This window comes from Schistocerca serialis, chromosome 8, assembly GCF_023864345.2.
Source record: "Schistocerca serialis cubense isolate TAMUIC-IGC-003099 chromosome 8, iqSchSeri2.2, whole genome shotgun sequence".
In the NCBI taxonomy this organism is placed as follows: Eukaryota; Metazoa; Arthropoda; class Insecta; order Orthoptera; family Acrididae; genus Schistocerca; species Schistocerca serialis.
Genome location: NC_064645.1, coordinates 92,238,287 through 92,264,005, shown reverse-complemented (window position 1 = coordinate 92,264,005; position 25,719 = coordinate 92,238,287). Strand labels below are relative to the sequence as shown.

Genomic DNA, 25,719 nt, shown 5'->3' with positions numbered 1-25,719 from the left:
CACAATCTGGACCTGAAAACTTGCCCGTATCAAGCGATTTGAGTTGCTTCGCAACCCGTAAGGTATCTACTTCTAAGAAACTCATGCTAGCAGCTGTTCGTGTTTCAAATTCTGGAATATTCCATTCGTCTTCCCTGGTGAAGGAATTTCGGAAAACTGCGTTCAATAACTCCGCTTTAGCGGCACAGTCGTCGGTAAGAGTACCATCGGCACTGCGCAGCGAAGGTATTGACTGCGTCTTGCCGCTTGTGTACTTTACATACGACCAGAATTTCTTCGTTCTATCTGTGCAAAATCATCTTTGAAACATATATTTCAAAAAGAAAGTACAAATAATTGTTTATCTCTGCTTATATTTCTAAGAAGTCGATAGTCATCATCGTTATTACATTAAGTGCTTACATATATGTTGACGTCTATATATTTTCCTTTAAGTATATGGTAATGGATTTCTTGGTTTTGAGTCTTCAACATGGGAATATGATCCACAATAGGTTAGTACATTTATCTCACCATAATTAGTTTTATTACACTGTAGTTGCACATTTTTATTATTATTTGACATTCTGTTCACGCCAGTCGGCTGCGAGCAGTGTTGTGACGGCAAGTGGTGCGCCTTGCAGGGCTACAACCCGCTGCACCTGGCGTGCTTCGGCGGCCACATCACGGTGGTGGGCCTGTTGGTGAGCCGCGCCGCTGACCTGCTGCAGAGCGGCGACAAGCACGGCAAGACGGGGCTCCACATCGCCGCCATGCACGGCCACTTCCAGATGTGCGAGGTGCTGCTGGGCCAGGGCGCAGAGATCAACGCGCCCGACAAGGTAGGAGAGCGCCTGCTGCCCGGCTGCGCGGGGGGGAAATACTCGTCAGCTAGGAGCACGTCGCAGTAAGGAAACAGGCAAAATGTGATAATTAACGACCTGCAATGAAAACTGCACACATGGTAGCTATAATTTAGTGACTATACCGGGTGATCAAAAAAACTCAGTATAAATTTGGAACTTAATAAACCACGGGATAATGCAGATAAAGAGGTAAAAATTAACACACATGCTCGGAATGACATGGGGTTTTATTAGAACAAAAAAAAACTAAGTTTACAAAATGTCCGACAGATGGCGCTGAACAGCAAAACGTCAGTGACTGCGCCTGACAGTCGAGTATAAAAGGAGCTGTAATGAGAGAGAGAATCAGTCCGCCCTATCATTCGTTACGCCCATCCAGCCTGGATCTCCGCCCCCCTACCTTTTATAAATCCCTTCAGATCCTTGAACGCCATCCTCTCCGCCTCACCTATCGCATATGTCTCCCCTCCCCCACGCGGACCTCATTCCCTTCCCCCACCTCCTCCTTTTCCTTGAAAGGATACGGATCCTCTACACCTCCCATAAACTCGATCCTCCTCACCTGCTTGTTTCACCCATTCTCTCCCACCCCCGCCCGCTGCCCCCCCTGTATTCCCACGTCCCACCCGGTCTCCATCTCTCCACCCTCCTTACCCTCTCCCAAGGTGGCTTCCGCCAGCTCCCCCTCCCTGATGATACCCTCCTCCCCTCCATCTAGCCATCCTATCAACTTTATCCCCCCCACTTCCTATGTCTTTTCCTTTAGGCACCCTCCCTCCCTTCTCTCTCCTTTTCCCCCATCTCCCTTCCTCCACCCCTCTTCCCCCAGGCTTCCCCTCCACCTTCCTCCCTTCCCCCTATCTCCCATCTCCCCTGCCCGTGGCATATCTGCTCTCCCCTCTCCCTCTTCCCCCCCCCCCCCCCCCGCCTCCTCTCTTGGCAGGTCCCCAGACTCGTACACGCTCAGTGGACATTCGCGCGCCGGAGATCATCGCCATCAGTGTCTCGTGTGTGTGCCTTTGTTTTGTGTTTAGTGTTCTTTCGCCGTCACGCCACCACTGTTCACCTGTGCCGTCGCAGTCGTCCGTGTTTTGTGCGCCGTGTCAACAGGTGTTAGTGTTTTTTCTCGTCCAGCGTGAAAGGCTTCATGTTTATTGTTTTTCGTGTCTACAGTTTTTGCCCGCCGTTTTTATTGTATTATCTGTACCACCTATATGTCATATATTGTCCCGCTCGCGGCTGAAGAGCAGCGTAATATGCTGCTGACAGCCCGCCTTTGTATAAGGTGATTAAAAGAACAATAAAGAAAAAAAAAGAGAGAGAATCAGATGCGCCAGCAGTCGCAGCATGTTGACGTTACCTGAAAAGGAGCTTTTAGTGAAGCTGTATTATCAGAATGGGGAATGTGCTAGTTCAGCGTTACGGTCCTATCGCCATAGGAAGGGGATTCGAACGGGTGAAGGTCCGTTGACAAATGCAACTGTGGCGAGAATGATTTCGAATTTCGAAGTCACGGGTTGTTTAGACGATAGACCCCGTAGTGGCCGACCGAGCACAAGGCGTAATGCTGCTGAGACAGTTCAGAAAGAAATGGAGACTGTAGCGGGTTCGTCTATGGACGGGGAAGTCAGCGCTCGTGCAGTAGCACGTCGCACCGGAATTCCATGCACTACTGTTTGGTTGCCACTGAGGCGTACCCTCCGATGCTATCCGTAAAAAATCCATCGGCATCATGAACTGTTACCTGGCGATTTAGTGAAGCAGAGGGCATTTGCGGTGTAGGCGTTTCAAAAGATGGCGGAAGATGACTATTGGTTGAGTAACGCGTTGTGGACCGACTAAGCTCATTTCACGCTCTGAGGGTCTGTCAACGCCCACAACTGCAGAATTTGGGCTACCGAAAGTCCTAGAAATGTCGTGGAAACTCCATTGCACGACGAGAAAGTCACGGTATGGGTTGGATTTACCTCATCTACAGTTATCGGGCCTTTTTTTTTTCGAGGAAGTGCGTGGTTCTTGATTTGTAACTGCTACCGTGACGGGTGAGAGGTACGCCGATATGTTATAGAAACGCATCATCCCCAGCCTGCCTGATAAACGCCTGCTGGAACGTACGATGTTTATGCAGGATGGCAGTCCACCCCATATTGCTAGACACGTGAAAGATCTCTTGCGCACGTCGTTTGGTGATCGTATGCTCAGCAGCCACTTTCGTCATGCTTGGCCTCCCAGGTCCCCAGACCTCAGTCCGTGCGATTATTTGCTTTGGGGTTACCTGAAGTCGCAAGTGTATCGTGATATACCGACATCTCTGTGGATGCTGGAAGACAACATCCGACGCCAATGCCTCACCATAACTCCGGACATGTTTTACAGTGCTGTTCACAACATTATTCCTCGACTACAGCTGTTGTTGAGGAATGATGGTGGACATACTGAGCATTTCCTGTAAAGAACATCATCTTTGCTTTGTCTTACTTTGTTATGCTAATTATTGCTATTCTGATCAGATGAAGCGCCATCGGTCGGAAATTTTTTGAACTTTTGTATTTTTTTGGTTCTAATAAAACCCCATGTCATTCCAAGCATGTGTGTCAATTTGTAACTCTCTATCTACATTATTCCGTGATTTATTCAGTTTTCAAATTTACACTGACTTTTTGATCACCCGATATCATTTCATTATCGTAATATTACGACCTTTGCATTTTCTGCCCTCTTACTTACACACATCGTAGTGTAGCTTTTGTGGAATGAAAATGCACGTTTCTAGACATTGGGCGCCACTTATTACACTACATTCATGATGAGTGTTTAATGAAGAGTAATGAGCCTCGATAGAATATCTGCAAAGCTACATACTGAGGTGACAAGTCATGGGATAGTGATATACAAATATACAGATCGCGGTCGTATGGGTTACACAAGGTATAAAAGGGCCGCGAATTGCCGAAGCTCCCATTTGTACTCCGGTGATTCTTTTGAAAAGGTATCCGACGTGATTAAGGTCGCACGACGGCAGTTAACACACTTTGAACGAAGGATGGTAGTTGGAGATAAACGCTGTGATGTAACAAAATAAAAGTGATGTTGTTATTCAATGGAGAAGTTGGAATTTGAGATTTCGCTTACTGTTTTATCAATCACAATTGGCGTAAGAATCATGGATTGACCATTGTCATAAAATATTGCATTATGAAATGTGAATAGTCTTTACTTGCAGTTTCGCGTGGCTTGAAGCAGTCACAGCTAGCGTGCTATTGATTAAGAAATTGCATTATCGTCTTTCTAATTACTTCATGACCGTAGATACGATCATACCCGGTCGTGAAGTTATAGTTATGACAAAACAATTTCCTAAGGGACCAGAAAGTTCCTAAGAGCGCAAAAACAACTGTAACATCACACAAAAGGGAAATTCAATATTAAAGCTGATGCAAGAAGACGATAAAACAGTTTTCCTTTTGTCAATGTAACACGCACATTGGACTGCTGATCTTGGTGTCTGTAATCTTAGCAAAATGCATAATTAAAATGAAAATAATACTGAGGAGATGATAGGAATGAGCACTGCTAACTGATTCAATATTTCCAGAACAAATATTTATTATAACTAAAACATGTGTCGTACCTTAAGCTTAGTACTACAATGACGGTAGATTTTTATGTCCGTTTCATGTCCATTGAGCGCTCTTTTATATAGCCATTGTCTTCTTTGAGTCGCTCGTGCGTCGTCACGGTAAGTTATAACAGTTCTTTACACTTCACTCAAACTTAGACATAACTCGTTTTTATACATTTAGTAAAAATTAGATCAGACCGCCACAAATCTGCGTCCGTCTTGCTTAAGAAAAACAGTACAAGTCTTTAGCGCTCAAGGCTTCATTTGTTCTCCAGCGAACAAAATAGTGAAGGATCGCATATCTATCCGTATTCTTCTGTTTATGTTGCCGCCTAAAGACGACTAATTACATTATTTAGGAAATTCCACCATCGCTATGCGACGCCTTATTATACAGTAATCATTCTTTATAAACAAGTATTTGCCTTCTGGCTGAAAGTATTAACTATTTGCTGTTTTAATGAAGCCAAAAATAGCGAATATCACAACGCATGGGACATTCCATTTAGGAAATCGTTAAGGAGTTCAATATTCGGTGATCCAGCAGTGTCAAGAGTGCTCCGAGAATACCAAATTTCAAGCATTACCTCTCAGCACGAAAAACGCAGTGGCCGATGGTCTTCATTTAACGACCGAGAGCAGCGGCGTTTACGTGAATTTTTCGGTGCTAACAGATAAGAAACTCTACGTGAAATGATCGCAGACGTCAAGGTGGGACGTACGATGAGCGTATCCGTTACGGCAGTGCGGCGAAATTTGGCGTTAATGGGCTATTACGGCAGACGACCGGCGCTAGTGTCTTTGCTAACAGCATGGCGTCGCCTGCGGTGGCTTTCCTGCGCTTGTGACGACATCGGCTGGACCACAGACGACTGGGAAACCGTGGCCTGATCAGGTGAGTCCCGATATCAGTTGGTAAGAGATGGTGATGGGGTTCGAGTGTGGCACAGCCTCGACGAAGCCATGGACCCAACTTATCAACAAGACACTGTGCAAGTTGGTGGTGGCTCCATGATGGCGTGGGCTATGTTTACATGTAGTGGACTTGGTCCTCTGGTTAAACTGAACCGATCACTGACTAGAAATGGTTAAGTTCGGTTACTTGGAGACTATTTGCAGCTATTCATGAACTCCATGTTTCCGAACAACGATGGAATTTCTATGGATAGCAGTGCGCGATGTCAACAGGCTACAATTGTCCTGGATTGATTTTAAGGATATTCTGGACAATTCGAGCCAATGATTTGGCCACCCAGATCGCGCGACATGAATATTATTGGACATCTGTGGTACGTAATCGAAAGATCAGTTCGTTCACTAAATTCTGCACCAGCGACACTTCCCCAATTATGGACGGCTATAGAGGCAGCATGGTTCAATATTTCTGCAGGGGAGTTCCAACGACTTGCTGGGTCCATGCCACATCGAGTTGCTGCAATATTCCGGGCAAAAGAAGGTCCGACACGATACTGGGAGGTGGCACCTCTATGCAAGTGGATGACCTCAATACCCGGCGTTGTCCAGGTATATATTTATTCCAATCTTCTATTAGTCCATCCCCTCCTTCTCTCTGTCCTCCTGTTTCCCTCTCCCTCTGTCCATCTCTTCCTCACTTTCTCAACCCATTTTTTCTCCCCCTATCTCTGTCCATCTTCCACTATGTCTCTCTACACCTCTCCTTCTCTATCCTCTCAAATACACCTCCCACTCTCTGTCCATCTCCTCCTGGCCTTCGCTCCATCTATTCCCTCTTCCCCCCTCTTCTCCTCCCTTCTTTCTCCATATCTTCTCCCTGTCTCTGTCCATCTCATGTTACCCTATCCCTCTATTCATCTCCTCCTCCTCCTACTCCCCCCTCTCTCTTTCCACCTCCTTCTCGCCCTTGTCTCTGTGCGTCTCCTCCTCTTCCCTTTGTCTGTCTATCTCCTCCTCCACCATCTCTCTCCATCTCCACTTCTCCCCTCTATCTTCTCCTCCCCCTCTCCCAGGTCGCCTTCTCCTCCCCCTATACGCATACATCTTCTCCTTACCCCTTCTTGTCTGTCCAATTCCTCCTCCCCCAACCTTCTCTGTCCATCACCCATAGGTGGTTGGGGGCTCTTATCCCCACTCTATTTATTTCGCGATAGTAAGTAACATATGTACTAAGTTTGGATTAAATCGATGCAGGGGTTTAGAACGAGGTTTGTATCCGTGGTTTAACCCATGTGCACACATCCCACATATACTTAACATATTTTATACATATCTGCACACAAATTTCACCTGTTTCTCTGGCGAATTTCGCCCTGCAGTTTCTTTTTCACACAGCTAATTGTTTGTGACGTCTAATCTCCCGAACTGTATCGTACCATGATATAATTTTACAAGTACATTCAGCAGCATACGTGAAATCTGTCTGCAACATGTTTCGGGAACAGAGTTAGTCCTAAAGAAGTAATAAATTACAACATCAAGCATCAAGCGGCAGTTTTTGAAGCGTTTCAGTATTTATGACGTCATACCTCATGAACTATGGCCGTCCGCTGTGGCCGAGCGGTTCTAGGCGCTTCAGTCTGGAACCGCGATGCTGCTACGGTCGCAGGTTCGAATCCTGCCTCGGGCATGGATTTGTGTGATGTCCTTAGGTTAGTTAGGTTTAAGTAGTTCTAAGTTCTAGGGGACTGATGACCTCAGATGTCAAGTCCCATAGTGCTCAGAGCCATTTGAACCATTCGAACCTCATGAACTATGTCTCGTACAATGATACAGTTTTGCAGGTACATTCAGTGTTATATGTGACTACTGTCTGCAAAATGTGTCGCGAATTGAGTTAGTAGTAAAGTAGGGCCCAATGTTGAAGCGCATGGGATCGTGAGGGCAAGGATATTCATCCTGAAGGTTCCAGTCCTTCGCACCTGACTATCGCAGGGGAGTACAGCCCCACTGTTCATCAAGCACATCGTAATCCATTCACACCTTCGCCTGGCATCCGAGAACAAATAATAGACTCCCTGCAACATTCTGTCTCTTCCTGCAGCATTGGTTGGAGACTGGCAGCAACTGGACTAGGGGAATTACCGTCCCATCCGTAGGCTGCCGTTAATACCACAACACAAATGGTTGCATCTCGAATGGTGTCGTGATCTGGAAGCATGCATTGCTAATGAATGGCGTCATATTGTGTTCAGGAACGAATCCTGATTCTTTAGAACCCCAGATGATCATATGGTGTATATGGCGGTGACATGGAAGAGAGGTCCGATGCTTGCATTGTTTTGAAGAGGCACTGTTGTGTTGCTGGAGGCGTCAGGATATGGGGAGCTACCAAAAAATGGATCAAATGGCTCTGAGTACTATGGGACTTAACATCTGATGTCATCAGTCCCCTAGAACATAGAACTACTTAAGCCTAACTAACCTAAGGTCATCACACACATCCATGCCCGAGGCAGGATTCGAACCTGCGACCGTAGCAGCAGCGCAGTTCCAGACTGAAGCGCCTAGAACCGCTCAGCTATCCCGGCCGGCGTGGAGTCATCAGGCATGATTCGAAATCATGACTGGCAGCGACTGAGGGAACTCTGTCGCCACGAAGATACGTCACAGACATCCTGTGTCCTCATTCGGCAGTCTTGTGGTGCCAATTTTCAACAGGACAATGCTCGTCTACACACGCGACGTCTCTCCATGAAATGTGTGTGCGATGTCGAGTTATTCTCACGGCTAGCTAGATTCCCACACCTGTTCCCGATAGAACATGTGTGGAACCAGGTCCGACGTCAATTCTGTCCCACTGCCAGTGTCTAGGATATCTCATGACAGTGACAATATTTGTGGTCTCAGGAGAGGATACAAGGGCTCAATAACAGCCTTCCCAACCGAATCAGTGCTTGCATCCACGCCAGAGGGGGCGCACCGTCGTACTGATAAGTGGTCTCATACTGCGAAGTTCTGTATAAATTTGACTCGAGTTTGTAGTCACTGCAGTGACATCACACACACTCTCAACACGTCAAGTCTCATTTCGTTTCTCCTTCCCCTTCTGGATGCCTCATTTTTTGTCAGATGATGTATTTACATCACTCGAACGTCAACAAGGTTGAAGAATTTATTGTCTTCCACTCAGAATTATATGCGATCTTGTGGGCACTGGAGCGGATGAGACGTTCTCCCGGTGTTAAATCCCTTGTCTGTTCTGATTCTCTGGGAGCCCTTCACTCTCTCCATCGTTTGTACCCAGCAGATAAGGTCATCAAGAATATCCAGGCCGCCTTCCTCCACCTACAACCGCTGGGGAAGGATGTCTCTTTCTGCTGGGTATCAGGGTACATGGGTATAGCGGGGAACGAAAGGGCGGATCTAGCGGCCAAGGAGGCGTGTCGTGATCCTCAGTTCTTTCAGTGTGCCATCCCCCTGCATGCTGTCGCCTCGCTGTTGAGGTACAAAGTAATTCGTCGATGGGAAGACTAGTGGCTGGTAGTGACAGTAGAGCCCAACGCACCACGTAGAAGGGACGAGGTCCTGCTTACTCGCCTTCGCAAAGACCACAGCTCTATGACGCACGGGTTCTTGCTCCGGCGAAAGGACCCTCCAATGTGTTATGCTTGTGAGGTATAGATAACTGTGGGCCACGTTTTATTGGCTTGTGTTTTATTCTCCAACAAGCCTGTATTTTAAGTAGCATTCAAACAAACGTCATTCGAGTTTTTAAGTTTTGTGAATTCTCCAACATATTTTACCAAGATTTTAAGGAGATTTTGTTGTTGTGGTAACAGGGTAACTGGCTCATGCAAGTTTTTTGTAAGTGGCCAGCCAGTCACATTTCCATGAGCTTTATTCTAGTTCTTCTGTGTTTTGTTTCCTCTGTGTTTTGGTTCAAATGGCTCTGAGCACTATGGGACTTAACAGCTATGGTCATCAGTCCCCTAGAACGTAGAACTACTTAAACCTAACTAACCTAAGGACATCACACAACACCCAGTCATCACGAGGCAGAGAAAATCCCTGACCCAGCTGGGAATCGAACCCGGGAACCCGGGCGTGGGAAGCGAGAACGCTACCGCACGACCACGAGCTGCGGACCTATGTGTTTTAATTTCATGTGTAACCAGCTACTTTCCCTCTTTCTAATTTTTTTTTAGCGCATATGAGATACGGTAACTGTGTGGTCATTTTTTATAACTGTAAGGGCGTTGATAATCTCGCCGTTGAGGGCCCATAAGTTACAAACATACACACACACACACACGCACACACACACACACACACACAGACACACAAGGCACAATTACAGTGTAACGTAATTACATTCACCAAAATGCTTCTAGAATGGCACATATTATTCGCGTCAATGCCCGCACGATACTCTGCCACACCCCCGCCGTACTCTTTCTTCTGTGTGGCAGACACTACGACACTCCCTCTGCACTCCTACCCACACACCAGCAGGCCAGGCCCTTGGTGAGCCATGGCAGCGCTGGGTTATGTTTCAGTGGGCCCTTTGACTGCGCTACAAAAAAATACTCCACATCTTTGTTTCCTTCAAGACATGTAAGTCGGCCATGATATATTGACTTCGACAACAGACGCTTTCCTTTCTCACACAATGCCTCCCTGGAGTAGAAAAATACGTGTACAGGAAACAACACATACAGCGGAAATTCATGTATAAAACAGGGCCTGCACTAATTTCGTGGTATGACTGTGTGCTGTATAGCTTCTCATCGCTAGATATTTTACTGTGAGTATGATTATTTTAATATTTTTAATTTAATAAATCTACAACTACACGTACACTCTGCAAACGTAAATGAAGCGCATGGCAGAGCGTCCTTTCCATAGCACCAGTTATTCGAACTTCTTCCCGTTCCAATCACGTATGGAGTGCGGGAAGAAAGACTCTTTAAATGTCCCTGTGTGCGCTGTAATTCACCTCTCATTGCCCTCACATTAGCTATGGCAGCAATATGTAAGGAGTTGTATTATATACCTAACTTCCTCATTCTTGAAACCTCGTAAGTAGATTTTGTAAGAATAAATGGCGTCCGTCTTCAAACATTCGCTAGTTCAGTTTCTTCAGCAATTCTGTGACCATTCGTGTTACCCATCTCCGTACATTCAGTATCCCCTGTCAGTTGTATCTAGTACGAGTCCTACGCAATGGTGCAATATTTCGGGATGTGTTCAAAAATGCTTCAAATGATTCTGAGCACTATGGGACTTAACATCTGAGGTCATCAGTCACCTAGAACTTAGAACTACTTAAACCTAACTAACGTAAGGACATCACACACATCCATGCCCGAGGCAGCATTCGAACCTGCGACCGTAGCAGCAGCGTGGTTCCGGACTGAAGCGCCTAGAACCGCTCGGTCAAAACGGCCAGCGATCTATAACCAAGTGGGCGAAAGCTATTTTTCTATCTTCCGAGTAGCGCTTCTGTCCTTTGTCGTCCGGTCATTGGCGGATTGTACTCGACCGGCAACTGGCCGAGGCGAAACCGATATCTTCATCCTCAGCGCCGCCCATGGCCGCTGGTGGAACTCGCTTAAGAGGCGAGTCTCTATCGCTCTGACACTAGCTCGCGTCTTTGCTCCTGTGGTGCTTTTGCCCTGGCTGTGTCTTGTTCGGACGACACAGCAGTACCCAAGTCTGGTACCTACATTACGTGCAACTGAGCCTGTGCGATCGTTCCATTTCATACCCTCACAAATGTATGAATTGACCGATTCCAAAATTGTAGTCAAAGCAGATTTGATTCAATAAAATCCTCTCTATTTTCATGTCTTGTCACTTCGAAAAAAAAAACTCGAGCCTTCGATCTCTGACCCTGCCGTCGTCAGGAGTAAAAAGCTACTGACTGCAGGGGACAGCACGGCGTTCCTCTAATACAGGCCCAAAAGGAGCGCCTGGAACCAGCCAGAGAGGGCCGAAACGACACGTGAGTAGGAAGGTGAAGTGGGCAGCTCGACCTGCGGCAGGACTAGTGACGTGAGGTGGAGCGAGTGGCCCGTGCCTCGCCTGAAACTGCCGCTCCCGTCTCCCTACAGACGTCAAGCAGCCGTCTTTACTTTGGCCTTTGGATATCGCGTGTGTGGTAACTAAGTGCGTAATACACTACTGGCCATTAAAATTACTTCACCACGACGTGCTAAAGACGCGAAATTTAACCGAGAGGAAACAGATGCTCCGATATGCTAATGATTAGCTTTTCACAGCATTCACACAAGGTTGGCGCCGGTGGCGACGCCTACAACGTGCTGACATGAGGAAAGTTTCCAACCGATTTCTCATACACAGACAGCAGTTGACCGGCGTTGCCTGGTGAAACGTTGTTGTGATGCCTCGTGTAAGGAGGAGAAATGCGTACCGTCACGTTTCCGACTTTGATAAACGTCGGATTGTAGCCTATCGCGATTGCGGTTTATCGTATCGCGACACTGCTGCTCGCGTTGCTCGAGATCCAATGACTGTTAGCAGAATATGGAATCGGTGGGTTCAGGAGGGTAATACGGAATGCCGTGCGGGATCCCAACGGCCTCGCATCACTAGCAGTCGAGATGACAGGGATCTTATCCGCATGGCTGTAACGGATCGTGCAGCCACGTCTCGATCCCTGAGTTAACAGATGGGGACGTTTGCAGGACAACAACCATCTGCACGCACAGTTCGACGACGTTTGCAGCAGCAGGGACTATCAGCTCGGAGACCGTGGCTGCGGTTACCCTTGACGCTGCATCAGAGACAGGAGCGCCTGCGATGGTGTACTCAACGACGAACCTGGGTGCACTAATGGCAAAACGTCACCTCTTGTTCGCATTGACGGCACTTTGAACAGTGGACGTTACATTTCAGATGTGTTACGACCCGTGCCTCTACCCTTCATTCGATCCCTGCGAAACCCTACATTTCAGCAGGATAATGCACGACCTTTCTGAATGCAGAAAATGTTCGACTGCTGCCCTGGCCAGCACATTCTCCAGATGTCTCACCAACTGAAAACGTCTGGTGAATGGCAACTGGCTCGTCACAATACGCCAGTCACTACTCTTGATGAACTGTGGTATCCTGTTGAAACTGCATGGGCAGCTGTACCTGTACACGCCATCCAAGCTCTGTTTGACTCAATGCCCAGGCGTATCAAGGCCGTTATTACGGCCAGAGGTGGTTGTTCTGGGTACTTATTTCTCAGGATCTATGCACCCAAATTGTGTGAAAATGTAATCACATGTCAGTTCTAGTATATTTGTCCAATGAATACCCGTTTATCTTCTGCATTTCTTCTGGGTGTAGCAATTTTAATGGACATAGTGTATGTAACAAGTGAGAGTGATTAATCATTAGTATGGTGTGTGTGTGTGTGTGTGTGCGTGTGTGTGTGTGTGTGTGTGTGTGTGTGTGTGTGTGTGTGTGTGTTTGTGTGTGTGTCTGTGTCTGTCTCTGTCTGTCCTTGTTGATGTTATTGGGGTCTTCAGTCCGAACACTGGTTTGATGCAGATCTCCATGCTACTCTACCCTGTGCAAACCTCTAACTACTACAACCTATATCCTCCTGATCCTCCTTACTGTTACTGCGTAACGTCGCGCCGGCACCCCAGTCGGGAACGACAGGGAAGAGAAGGCTGTGACAACAGGTCAGCCAATCGCACACTGACCGACCTCCCTTCCAGGACGACAACGCGACAGCAGCGGCCCTACTCGAAGAGGACGTAAACGCCGCGCCCGACTGGTCGCGGCCCACTTCGATAGCAGCGTCGACGTTAGCCACTGCGTTAGGAATCTCTATGTAACACAGACTTGTGTTTCTCTATTCTGAAGAAGGCAGATTATAATGTATGTCGCCCTTTGCTTGCGACACATACCAAAGTTAAGTACTGTAATTGCCTTATTGTAATAAAACTCATTTATACGAGTTGTCTGATTGTTTGTCTAGCGAACCGAGTATGCAGGATTGATAAACACAACACTTACTGTATTCATCTCTTGGTCTCCGTCTACAATTTTTACCCCCCAGCCGGCCGGAATGGCCGAGCGGTTCTAGGCGCTTCAGTCTGGTACCGCGCGACCGCTGCGGTCGCAGGTTCGAATCTTGCCTCGGGCATGCCTTAGGTTAGTTAGGTATAAGTTGTTCTAAGTTCTAGGGGACTGATGACCTCAGATGTTAAGTCCCATAGTGCTCAGAGCCATTTTAACCTTTTTTTATATTATTTTTTTTCCGCTCACGATCTAATCTTCAGCATTCTTCTGTAGAGCCATATTTTAAAAGATCCTATTCTCTTTTTGTCTAAACTGTTTATAGTCCATGTTTTACTTACATACATGGCTAGTCTCCATAAGAGTATTTTCAGAAAAGACTTCCTAGCACTTCAATTTATATTTTATACCGTTTCTACTTCAATGATCATCAGTTTTTTGCTGCCCAAATAACAAAACTCATCTGTTCCCTCTACATCACCTGATTTAATTACACTACATACTATTACTCGTGTTTTGCTTTTGTTGATGTTATTTATTTATTTATTTATTTATACATCAAGTTCCGTAGGACCAAAATGAGGAGCAAATCTCCAAGGTCATGGAACGTGTCAGTACATGAAATTACAACATAAAAGCAATAACAGATAAAAATTAATGTTGATGAACCCGAAAAAAGTCAGTCCAGAAATTTAAGTAAACGCAGTCAACAATACGACAAGAATCAGCTTAATTTTTCAAGGAACTCCTCGACAGAATAGAAGGAGTGACCCATGAGGAAACTCTTCAGTTTCGATTTGAAAGCAAGTGGATTACTGCCAAGATTTTTGAATTCGAGTGGTAGCTTATTGAAAATGGATGCAACTCTTTTCTTGTCATAGTCAGTCCATATTTTATACCCTTTCTACTTCAATCATCATCAGTTATTTTGCTGCCCAAATAACAAAACTCATCTATTCCCTCTACATCACCTGATTTAATTACACTACATACAACTACTCTTGTTTTACTTTTGTTGACGTTACTACTGCACACCTTTTTGCACAAGAGTTGAGGAAGTATGATCGAAATGCAGGTTTGAATTGTGCCGAGTATCAATTGAGTAAAATGCTTATTCTTGGGAATAAGCTAATATCGTTAACAAGAAATCACAGTAAGGAATATACATATTGAGAGGCCAGTGTCAAAATACCCAGACTCCTGAACAGAGGTCGACAAGAGGTTCGTGAACTTACACCATTTACTGCTCGAACCGCCCCTTCCTGAGCCAAAAATATCCTTTTATAATGGGAAGAGTTACCTCAAAATATAATACCATACGACATAAGCTAATGAAAATAAGCAAAGTAGACTTCAATACCGTTCCAATAGTAAAAATAGCAGTATTAAGTCTTTGAACAAGATCCTGAACGTGGGCTTTCCACGACAGCTTACTATCTATCTGAACACCTAGACATTTTAACTCTTAAGTTTCACTAATCATATGCCCATTCTGTGAAATTAAAACGTCAAGTTTTGTTGAATTGTGTGTTATAAACTGTAAAAACTGAGTCTTACTGTCATTTAGCATTAGTTTATTTTCTACAAGCCATGAACTTAGGTCATGAACTGCACTATTTGAAACCGAGCCAATATTGCGCACAACATACTTTACCATCAAGATAGTGTCATCAGCAAACAGAAATATTTTACAGTTACCTGTAATACTAGAGGGCATATCATTTGTATAAATAAGGAACAGGAGTGTCCCCAACACTGATCCCTGGGGCACACCCTACTTGAAAGTAGCCCACTCAGACCCCACGTCACAGCCATTCTCAACATTGTGAATAATGACCTTTTGCTGTCTGTTGCTGAAGTAAGAGGTGAACCAATTGTGAGCTACTCCCCGTATTCCGTAATGGTCCAACTTCTGGAGCAATAATTTGTGATCAACGCAATCAAATGCCTTAGTTAAATCAAAAAATATGCTTTGCTTTCGAAACCCTTTTGTTTAACCCATTCAGTACCTCGCAGAGAAAAAAGAAGATAGCATTTTCAGTTGTTAAACGACTTCTAAAGCCGAACTGTTTATTTGACAGCAAATCGTGTGATATAAAATGATCAGTTATCCTTACATACACAGCCTTTTCAATAACTTTAGCAAACACTGATGGCATAGAAATAGGTCTAAAATTATCTACATTATCCTTTTCTCCCTTTTTATAAAGCGGCTTTACTACTGAGTACTTTCGTCGTTCGGGAAACTGGCCATTCCTAAAGGAAAAATTACAAATATGGCTAAATACAGAGCTATCATACTTTAATATTCTGCTAGGCGTTTCATCATAACCTTGAGAGTCCGTAGTCTTCAGTGATATAATTATTACTCAATCTCCCTCTTGTCTGTATCACAGAGGAGTATTTCAGACATCAATCTCGGAGTTGCATTTGCCAAGAAAGTTATATGATTTCCTGTAGAAATTGAATTTTTATTTAATTCACTAGCAATGCTCAGAAAATGATTGTTAAATACTGTACATATATCTGATTTATCAGTAACAGAAATATTTTTACTGCGAACTCACTTTATATCGTCGGCCTTGTGCTGCTTACCAGACACTTCCTTCACAACTGACCATATGGTTTTAATTTTATCCTGTGAATTAGCTATTCTATTTGCATACCACATACTCTTTGCCTTCCTAATAACATTTTTAAGCACCTTACAATACTGTTTGTAATGGGCTACTGTAGCTTGATTGTGACTACTTCTAACATTTTGATATATTTCCCGCTTTGTTCTACATGGTATGCTTATCCCACAAGTCAGCCACCTGGACTGTCTATTACTGTTAGTGCCCCGTTTAGAACGTTTTAATGGAAAGCAACTCTCAAAGAGCGTAAGAAATGTGTTCAGGAAAGCATTATATTTATCATCTATGTTATCGTCACTATAAACATCCTGCCATTCTTGTTCCTTGACAAGGTTTAAAAAGCTCTCTATTGCTGTTGGATTAACTTCCCTACATAATTTTTAATTAAATGTAACATTTGTTTGAGTACTAAAGCCTTTTAGAGTTAAAACTTGCGCATCATGGTCTGAAAGGCCATTCACCCTTTTACTAGCAGAATGCCCATCTAGAACGAATATTATCTATGGCTGTGCTAATGTTCCCCTGGACCCTATTTAGAAAAAAAAAAAGTCTGCACCAGAGCATACGATTTTATGAGATCTACCAGCATCCTTTTTCTTGCACCATTATATACAAAATTTATATTGAAGTTACCAGATATAGCAAATTTCTGATACTTCCTACAAAGTGAGTCAAGAACCCTCTCTAGCTTGATTCATAATATATACTCCTTTCAAGGCCCTCTCCATTCCATTCGAGGCTCTTCCAAGTACTTTGCTGTCTCTGACAGAATTATAATGTCAGCGGCAGATCTCAAAGTTTTTGTTTCTTCGCCCTGAATTTTAATTTCTACCCCAAATTTTTCTTTTATTTCCTATACTGCTTGCTCAATGTACATATTGAAGAACTTCGAGAGTAGGCTACAACCATGTCTCACTTCCTTCTCAACCACTGCTTCCCTTTCACGCCCCGCAACTTTCACAACTGCTGTCTGCTTTCTATACGAGTTGTAAATAGCCTTTCGTTCCTTGTTTTTTATGCCTGCTGCCTTCAGAATTACAAAGAGAGTACACCATCCATCATTTTCAAAAGCTTTCTGCAAGTCTACAAAACGTAGGTTTCCCTTTCCTCAACCTATTTTCTAAGATACATAATAGGGTCAGCATTGCCTCGTGTGTTCCTACACTGGTTTGGAATTCAAACTGATCTCCCCCAGTTTTGCTTCTGCGATTTTATCCATTCTTCTGTGAAGAATTGATAATAGTATTTTGCAACCATGACTTATTAAACTGATGGTTCGGTATTTTTCGCACCTGTCAGCATCTGCCTTCTTTCGAATTGCAATTATTACATTCTTCTTGAAGTCTCAGGGTTATTCGCCTATCTCATACATCTTACACACCAATTGTAAAAGTTTTGTCATCAAAAAGTTTTGTCTCCCAAGGCTATCATTAATTTTGACGGAATGTCGGCAACGATCGGGGCCTTGTTTCGACTTAGATCTTTCAGTGCTCTGTCAAATTCTTCTCGCGGTACCATACCTCCTATCTCATCTCCACCTATGTCCTCTTCTGTTTCTAAAATATTGCCTTCAAGTTCATCTCCCTTGTATAGACCCTCTATATACTCCTTCCACCTTTCAGTTTTCCCTCTTTTGCTTAGGACTGGTTTTCCATTCGAGCTCTTGATATTCACACAGTTCTTTCTCTTTTCTCCAAAAGCCTCTTTAATTTTCCTGTAGGCGATATCTATCTTTTTCCTAATGAAATATGTTTCTAAATCTTTACATTTGCCCCCTAGCCATACCTGCTCAACCATTTTGCACTTCCTGTCAGTCTCATTTTTCTAGACCTTTGTATTCCCTTTAGCGTGCTTCATTTGCTGCACTTTTATGTTTTCTCCTTTCATCAATTAAACGTAATGTGTCCTGTGTTATCCAAGGATTTCTACTAGGCGTTGTCTTTTTACCTGTTTTATCTTTCGTTTCCCTCACTATTTCATCTCACAAATCTACCCATTTGTATTCCACTGTATTCCTTTCCCCTGTGCTAGTCAAGCGTTGCCTAATGCTGCCTCTCAAACTCTGAGCAACCTCTGGTTCCTTCAGCCTATCCAGGTCCCATCTCTTTCATTTCCGACCTTTTTGCAATTTCTTTAGTTTTACTCTAAAATTCATAACCAAAAGCAATAAATTATGGTCAGAGTCCACATCTGCCCCTAGGACTGTCTCAAAAATTAAAATCTGGTTCCGAAATCTGTATTAACACTATATAGTCAATTTGGAACCTTCCAGTGTTTCGAGGAATCGTCCACATGCACCAACTTCTTTCATGAGTCTTAAACCAAGTGTTAGCGGTGGTTAAACTATGCTCTGTCCAAAATTCTGCCAAGTGGCTTCCTCTTTCATTCCTTCCCCCCATTCCGTATTGACCTACAATTTTTACTTCTTTTCCTTTTTCTGTTATCGAATTCCAGTCCCCCATTACAGTTAAATTTTCGCCTCCCTAATTTCTTTTAGCTCATCATACATTTCTTCAATCTCTTGGTTTTCGGAGCTAGTTGGCATACAAACTTTGGTACTGTGGTGGGTGTTGACTTTGTGTCTGTCTTGACTACGGTAATGCTTTCACTGCGCTGTTCATAGTAGCCTACCCGTATTCCTGTTTTCTTATTCACTATTAAACCTACTCCTGCATTCACCTATTTGCTTTTGTATTTATAATCCCGTATTCATCTTACCAGAAGCCCTGGTCCTCCTGCCAAGGGACTTAATTAACTCCCACTATTCATGATCTGTCCATTTCATGTTTTAAATTTTCTAACCTATCTGCCAGATTAAGGGATCTGACATTCCACGCTCCGATCCATAGAACGTCAGTTTTTTTTTTTCCTCCTGATGACGACATCCTCCTGAGTAGTCCTCGCCCGGAGATCAGAATGAAGGACTGTTTTACCTCCAGGCATATTTTACCCAAGATGATGCCATCATCATGTAATCATACATTGGAGCTGCATGAGTTGGGAAAAATTACGGTTGTAGTTTCCCCTTGCTTTCAGCCGTTCGCAGTACCAGGACAGCAAGGGCGTTTTGGTTGATGTTACATGGCCAGATTAATCAATCACCCAGACTGTTGCCCCCGCAACTACTGAAAAGGCTGCTGCCCCCTCTTCAGAAACCACACGTTTGTCTGTTCTCTCAACAAATACCCCTCCATTGTAGCTGCACCTGCGGTACAGCTACTCTTCAGAAACCACACGTTTGTGTGTTCTCTCAACAGATACCCCTCCATTGTAGCTGCACCTGCGGTACAGCTGTCTCGTTCGGGCACCTCACCAATGGTAAGGTACATGATTCACCAGGCTGGCTGTCCATTGATGTTCTTTTACTAGCGCGTTTCACTAGTTGCACACACACACAGTACCAATGTTTATAAACTGTTTTTGTAGTGTCTGCTGATAAACTGGCGATACAAAATAAGAATGTGATCGACATTATTAATAGTATCAGTAAGCCAAAAATACGTAAGGAATTAATATATTATGTCACTAGAATGACATTAAGTTAGCCATACTTTGACTGTGGATGTACGAGGGTTGCCCAGAAAGTAACGCACCACATTTTTTTCTTTTTTCTTCAACAATCCTTCGTGGAACATAATGAGAATTACACACACTAAAGAGCGGTGTTTTATCTACGCACCATATTTCTCCACGTAATCTCCATCCTGTTCTATGGCCTTCCTCCAGCGTGAAACAAGGGCGTGTATGCCCTGTCGGTATCAATCCTTATCCTGGTGGCGGAGCCAGTGCTTCACTGTGTGAACTTCCTTTGCTGATTGACAGATACAGCTCCAACTGCTGAGTCGTAATGTGTCTGTCATCACAAATGACAACATCACCTTGCTGCAACATGTCAGGTGTGACAGCCGTGGATGGTCTCCCCGACCGCTGCAAATCGTGGAGCTCCACCGAACCGCCTTCTGATGACCTCACCCAACGTGCCCAGTGACTACCTGTACTTCTGTCGAAAGCAGATGCTCTACAGGGTGGTCCATTGATAGTGACCGGGTCAAATATCTCACGAAATAAGCATCAAACGAAAAAACTACAAAGAACGAAACTCATCTAACTTGAAGGGGGAAACCAGTTGGCGCTATGGTTGGCCCGCTAGATGGCGCTGCCATAGGTCAAACGGACATCAACTGCGTTTTTTTTTTTAAATAGGAACCATTTTTTATCACATATTCGTGTAGTACGTAAAGAATTCGCTTTGTGATAGATGACGCTGTAATAGTCACAAACGTATACGTACGTGGTATCACGTAACATTCCACCAGTGCGGACGGTATTTGCTTCGTGATACATTACCCGTATTAAATGGACCTTTTCCCAATTGCGGAAAAGGTCGATACCGTGTTGATTAATGGCTATTGTGATCAAAATGCCCAACCAGCGTGTGCTGTGTATGCTGCTCGGTATCCTGGACGACATCATCCAAGTGTCTGGACCGTTCGCCGGATAGTTACGTTATTTAAGGAAACAGGAAGTGTTCAGCCACATGTGAAACGTCAACCACAACCTGCAACAAATGACGATGCCCAAGTAGGTGTTTTAGCTGCTGTCGCGACTAATCCGCACATCAGTAGCAGACAAATTGCGCGAGAGTCGGGAATCTCAAAAACGTCGGTGTTGAGAATGCTACATAAACATCGATTGCACCCGTACCATATTTATATGCACCAGGAATTGCATGGCGACGACTTTGAACGTCGTGTACAGTTCTGCCACTGGGCACAACAGAAATTACGGGACGATGACAGATTTTTTGCACGCGTTCTATTTAGCGATGAAGCGTCATCCACCAACAGAGGTAACGTAATCCGGCATAATATGCACTACTGGGCAACGGAAAATCCACGATGGCTGCGACAAATGGAACACCAACGACCTTAGCGGCTAATGTATGGTGCGGCATAATGGGAGGAAGGATAATTAGCCCCTATTTTATCGATGGCAATCTAAATGGTGCACTGTAAGCTGATTTCCTACGTAATGTTCACTGCATGACAGAATGGCGATGTACTTCCAACGTGATGGATGTCCGGCACATAGCTCGCGTGCGGTTGAAGCGATAATGAATAATGACAGGTGGATTGGTCGTCGAAGCACCATACCATGGCCCGCACGTTCACCGGATCTGACGTCCCCGGATTTATTTCTGTGGGGAAAGTTATAGGAAATTTGCTATCGTGAATCACCGACAGCACCGGACAACATGTGTCAGCGCATTGTCAATGCATGTGCGAACATTACGGAAGGCGAACTACACGCTGTTCAGAGGAATGTCGTTACACGCGTTGTCAAATGCATTGAGGTTGACGGACATCATTTTGAGCATTTATTGCATTAATGTTGTATTTACAGGTAATCACGCTGTAACAGCATGCGTTCTCAGAAATGATAAATTCACAAAGGTACATGTATCACATTGGAACAACCGAAATAAAATGGTCAAACGTACCTACGTTCTGTATTTTAATTTAAAAAACCTACCTGTTATCAACTGTTCGTCTTAAACTGTGAGCCATGTGTTTGTGACTATTACAGCGCCATCTATCACAAAGCGAAAAACGTGGTCCAACTAAAACATTCATATTTCTTTACGTACTACACGAATATGTAATAAAAATGGGCGTTCCTATTTTTAAAAAACGCAGTTGATATCCATTTGACCTGTGGCAGCGCCATCTAGCGGGCCAGCCATAGCGCCATCTAGTTTCCCCCTTCAAACTAGACAAGTTTCGTTCTTCGTAGTTTTTTCGTTTGACGCTTACTTCGTGAGATATTTAGCCCGGTCACGATCAATGGACCACCCTTTGTAGACTTTGCGCAAGCGTTTGTGAATACTCCCCACAATTTCTTTTTCTGCAGTGAGAAATTCAATGACGGCAGGCTGCTTGTAACATACATCACCTACAGACCTCATTTTGAAAGTGTCCTGCTGCTACGTTATTTGTCGGAAGTGGCGGAAACTTGGCACGCTCACTCAGGAGCTTTTAAGTAATGCATACGTAACGTTTTACATTCGTAGAATTGTTTTCGGCTGAGAAAAAAAATGGGGTGCATTACTTTCTGGTCAACCCTCGTAATTGCATTCATGATACTGTTTCTAGAATGGCGTGTCACGCTCTACTCTAGACATGGGAGGGGAACGACTTTATCGGTCAAGTATCTCTGCATACACAGTATAGCTCCGACACCTGCATCTATGCGTTTACGTTCTAAACATACTCACACGAAGTCTGTTAACGAGCAATATTAGGTTTACTTGAAAGAGTGGTAAGTCTTTTCATCTCTCTGCGCTTTCACAAGTAGTTTAGGGCACTCCGTCGCGTAAAATAAACACATGCAAACAACAAAATCTAATCACAGTTGTTTCGTTACGGGCCACAAGCGTCGACTACAAATGACCGTGCTAACTGTCAGCTGCGGTAGCAGATCCATTATAGGATGACAACGTTGAACAGAACAGAAGGCGTAACAAAGCTGACCTTGTGATTAGATCTCGCCATGGTATCTGTCATGTAAATAATTAGCTGCCAGTCACTTTGTTATTCCGATCCAGATATTTGTCACAGTGCACACCGCACTCGCCGCGGCTTTCCTAAAGCGCGCATTCGTTTCAGCAGCCGACAGTGTGTTATTACTCTAAACTTCAATTCACTATCTTCGCACTGTCATTTCGTTTGAAGTTGAAGGAGCTTACAGAACTGGATTTACGTGCCATTAATACATTTCGGCTGATGGGCCACATTAAAACATAGAATCTCTTGCGGGGTAATGGCTGAAGATGTGTCTTCTCGGAGTTCGATATCTCATTGGCGAAGTGCTCGTTAGGCGGTTCTCTCGAATTACAAAGCGATTTTCCCAGGCCATTTCTCAGAGGAGATGACGCTGTGGTGGAGGAGAGCCGCAAGGAAGGAAAGTTTGTGTAATCAGAGTTGGAATCTAAATTAGATAATCAGTGGAAATGTTTCCATTCACTTTGTTGCAAAGATTGCCTACAAATGGTATTAAGTAAAGTCGACGATAATGTGGGTCTGTCAGCGTCATTTACATACTGTGACAGGCCACATTAGGTGGAAGCTTTTACGTAATATGAGAGAAACATATAAGTTAAAAGTATGTTTATCAGTATTTTATAGTTTGGCTTGTAGTGTATGTCTAACAAATTAGATGGGGTGGAGAGGGTGGGGGCAGAAACTATATAGTTTTAAATACGCAGCAAGGCAGTCCTTTTTACTGGCTTGCAAGGACGTACAGAATATTACAAATTCGAAAAAAATCACATCCCTTAGAAGAGAGACACCTCACGAAAACTGACACCAATTTATTTCTGAAGCAAGAATCATTAGAAAAACAGCTCAGTGTCTTTAGATACCACATCGCCCAAATAGTGGACGCAAATGAGCAGGCAGAACCCATCACTGCAGCATTCCCGCACTACTTCTGCTCGATCTACAGGGTGAAAAGTATTTAAACTGACAAACTCTGGGAGGTTGTAGGGGACATCAAAACAAATATTTTTCCCTAATGTCATTTTTTCCTATGAGGAGTATTTAAACCGGTAGAGCAAGATTTCTCTGGCGGCAAATTAATTAAACCAACAAACACTTTTCCATTTTTTTATGACCAAGAGACAACACATTAACACAACCCAATTTGAATTACAGTAGATTTTCAAAAATGCCTCCATTGACATGTAAACAAAGTTTACACTGTGGGATCATGTTCTGTCTAACACGGGCAAAAACACCAGGAGTATCTTGAATTGTTTCTGCTGCTGCTACTACTATCCGGGCTACCAAATCCTCTTCTGATGCAACATGAGTTGTGTAAACGTGGTTGCGCATCTCTCCCCACACAAAAAAGTGCAGAGGGGACATATCTGGGAATCAAGCAAGTCATGGTACAGGACCACCTCTGCCAATCCACGTTTTTGGGAACCGCCGGTCCAGGAATCGACGCACACGACGACTGAAATGTGCTGGCGCCCCGTCATGTTGGAACCACATGCGTTGTCTTGTAGGGAGCGGGACGTCTTCCAGCAAGTCTGGAAATGCTCTGGCGAGAAAATTGTAATAGTGCCAGCCATTTAATGGCCTAGGTAGCAGATACGACCCGATTCAACAGTCCCCAACAACACCGACCCACACTTCAACGAAGAACCGCACTTGTTGATCAGTCCGCTGTGCGGCTCGTCCGTTGTGGAGCGTTACGTAGTACGCACCAACGATATGAGTGTACTCACTCCAGGTGTATCGCTTCATTAGTAAACAGAGACTACAGTGGTGGACAGCAGTTGCCTGCAACTAAAGAGCGTAATACGCCCTCTAACAACTGAAGATCGTAATACGGCCTCTAACAACTGAAGAGCGTAATACAGCCTCCACCGGTTTAAATAATCCTCATAGGAAAAAATGACATTAGGGAAAAGTATTTGTTTTGATGTCCCCTACAACCTCCCAGAGTTTGTCAGTTTAAATACTTTTCACCCTGTATACCAGGATCCACACAATCCTAGTTGATAACAAGAAAGTACAGGGTTATTACAAATGATTGAAGCGATTTCACAGCTCTACAATAACTTTATTATTTGAGATATTTTCACAATGCTTTGCACACACATACAAAAACTCAAATAGATTTTTTGGGCATTCACAAATGTTCGATATGTGCCCCTTTAGTGATTCGGCAGACATCAAGCCAATAATCAAGTTCCTCCCACACTCGGCGCAGCATGTCCCCATCAATGAGTTCGAAAGCATTGTTGATGCGAGCTCGCAGTTCGGGCACGTTTCTTGGTAGAGGAGGTTTAAACACTGAATCTTTCACATAAGCCCGCAGAAAGAAATCGCATGGGGTTAAGTCGGGAGAGCGTGGAGGCCATGACATGAATTGCTGATCATGATCTCCACCACGACCGATCCATCGGTTTTCCAATCTCCTGTTTAAGAAATGCCGAACATCATGATGGAAGTGCGGTGGAGCACCATCCTGTTGAAAGATGAAGTCAAGGCTGTCGGTCTCCAGTTGTGGCATGAGCCAATTTTCCAGCATGTCCAGATACACGTGTCCTGTAACGTTTTTTTCGCAGAACAAAAAGGGGCCATAAACTTTAAACCGTGAGATTGCACAAAAAATGTTAACTTTTGGTGAATTGCGAATTTGCTGCACAAATGCATGAGGCTTCCCTACCGCCCAGATTCGCACATAGTGTCTGTTCACTTCACCATTAAGAAAAAAATGTTGCTTCATCACTGAAAACAAGTTTGGCACTGAACGCATCCTCTTACATGAGCTGTTGCAACCGTGCCGAAAATTCGAAGCGTTTGACTTTGTCATCGGGTGTCAGGGCTTGTGGCAATTGTAAACGGTAAGGCTTCTGCTTTAGCCTTTTCCGTAAGATTTTCCAAACCGTCGGCTGTGGTACGTTTAGCTCCCTGCTTGCTTTATTCGTCGACTTCCGCTGGCTACGCGTGAAACTTGCCCGCACGCGTTCAACCGTTTCTTCGCTCACTGCAGGCCGACCCGTTGATTTCCCCTTACAGAGGCATCCAGAAGCTTTAAACTGCGCATACCATCGCCGAATGGAGTTAGCAGTTGGTGGATCTTTGTTGAA

The 25,719-nt window shown here is 44.3% G+C and overlaps 1 protein-coding gene across 1 annotated transcript in view; it reads left to right on the top strand.

Moving 5' to 3' along the window:
• The window catches only part of LOC126416840 (serine/threonine-protein phosphatase 6 regulatory ankyrin repeat subunit A), a 448,195-nt gene that overhangs the window by 249,161 nt on the left and 173,315 nt on the right, over nucleotides 1–25,719 (top strand). The window contains exon 13 of the mRNA XM_050084723.1: nucleotides 624–821. Coding sequence (XP_049940680.1) covers nucleotides 624–821 — 198 coding nt within the window. The remainder of the gene's footprint in view (nucleotides 1–623; nucleotides 822–25,719) is intronic.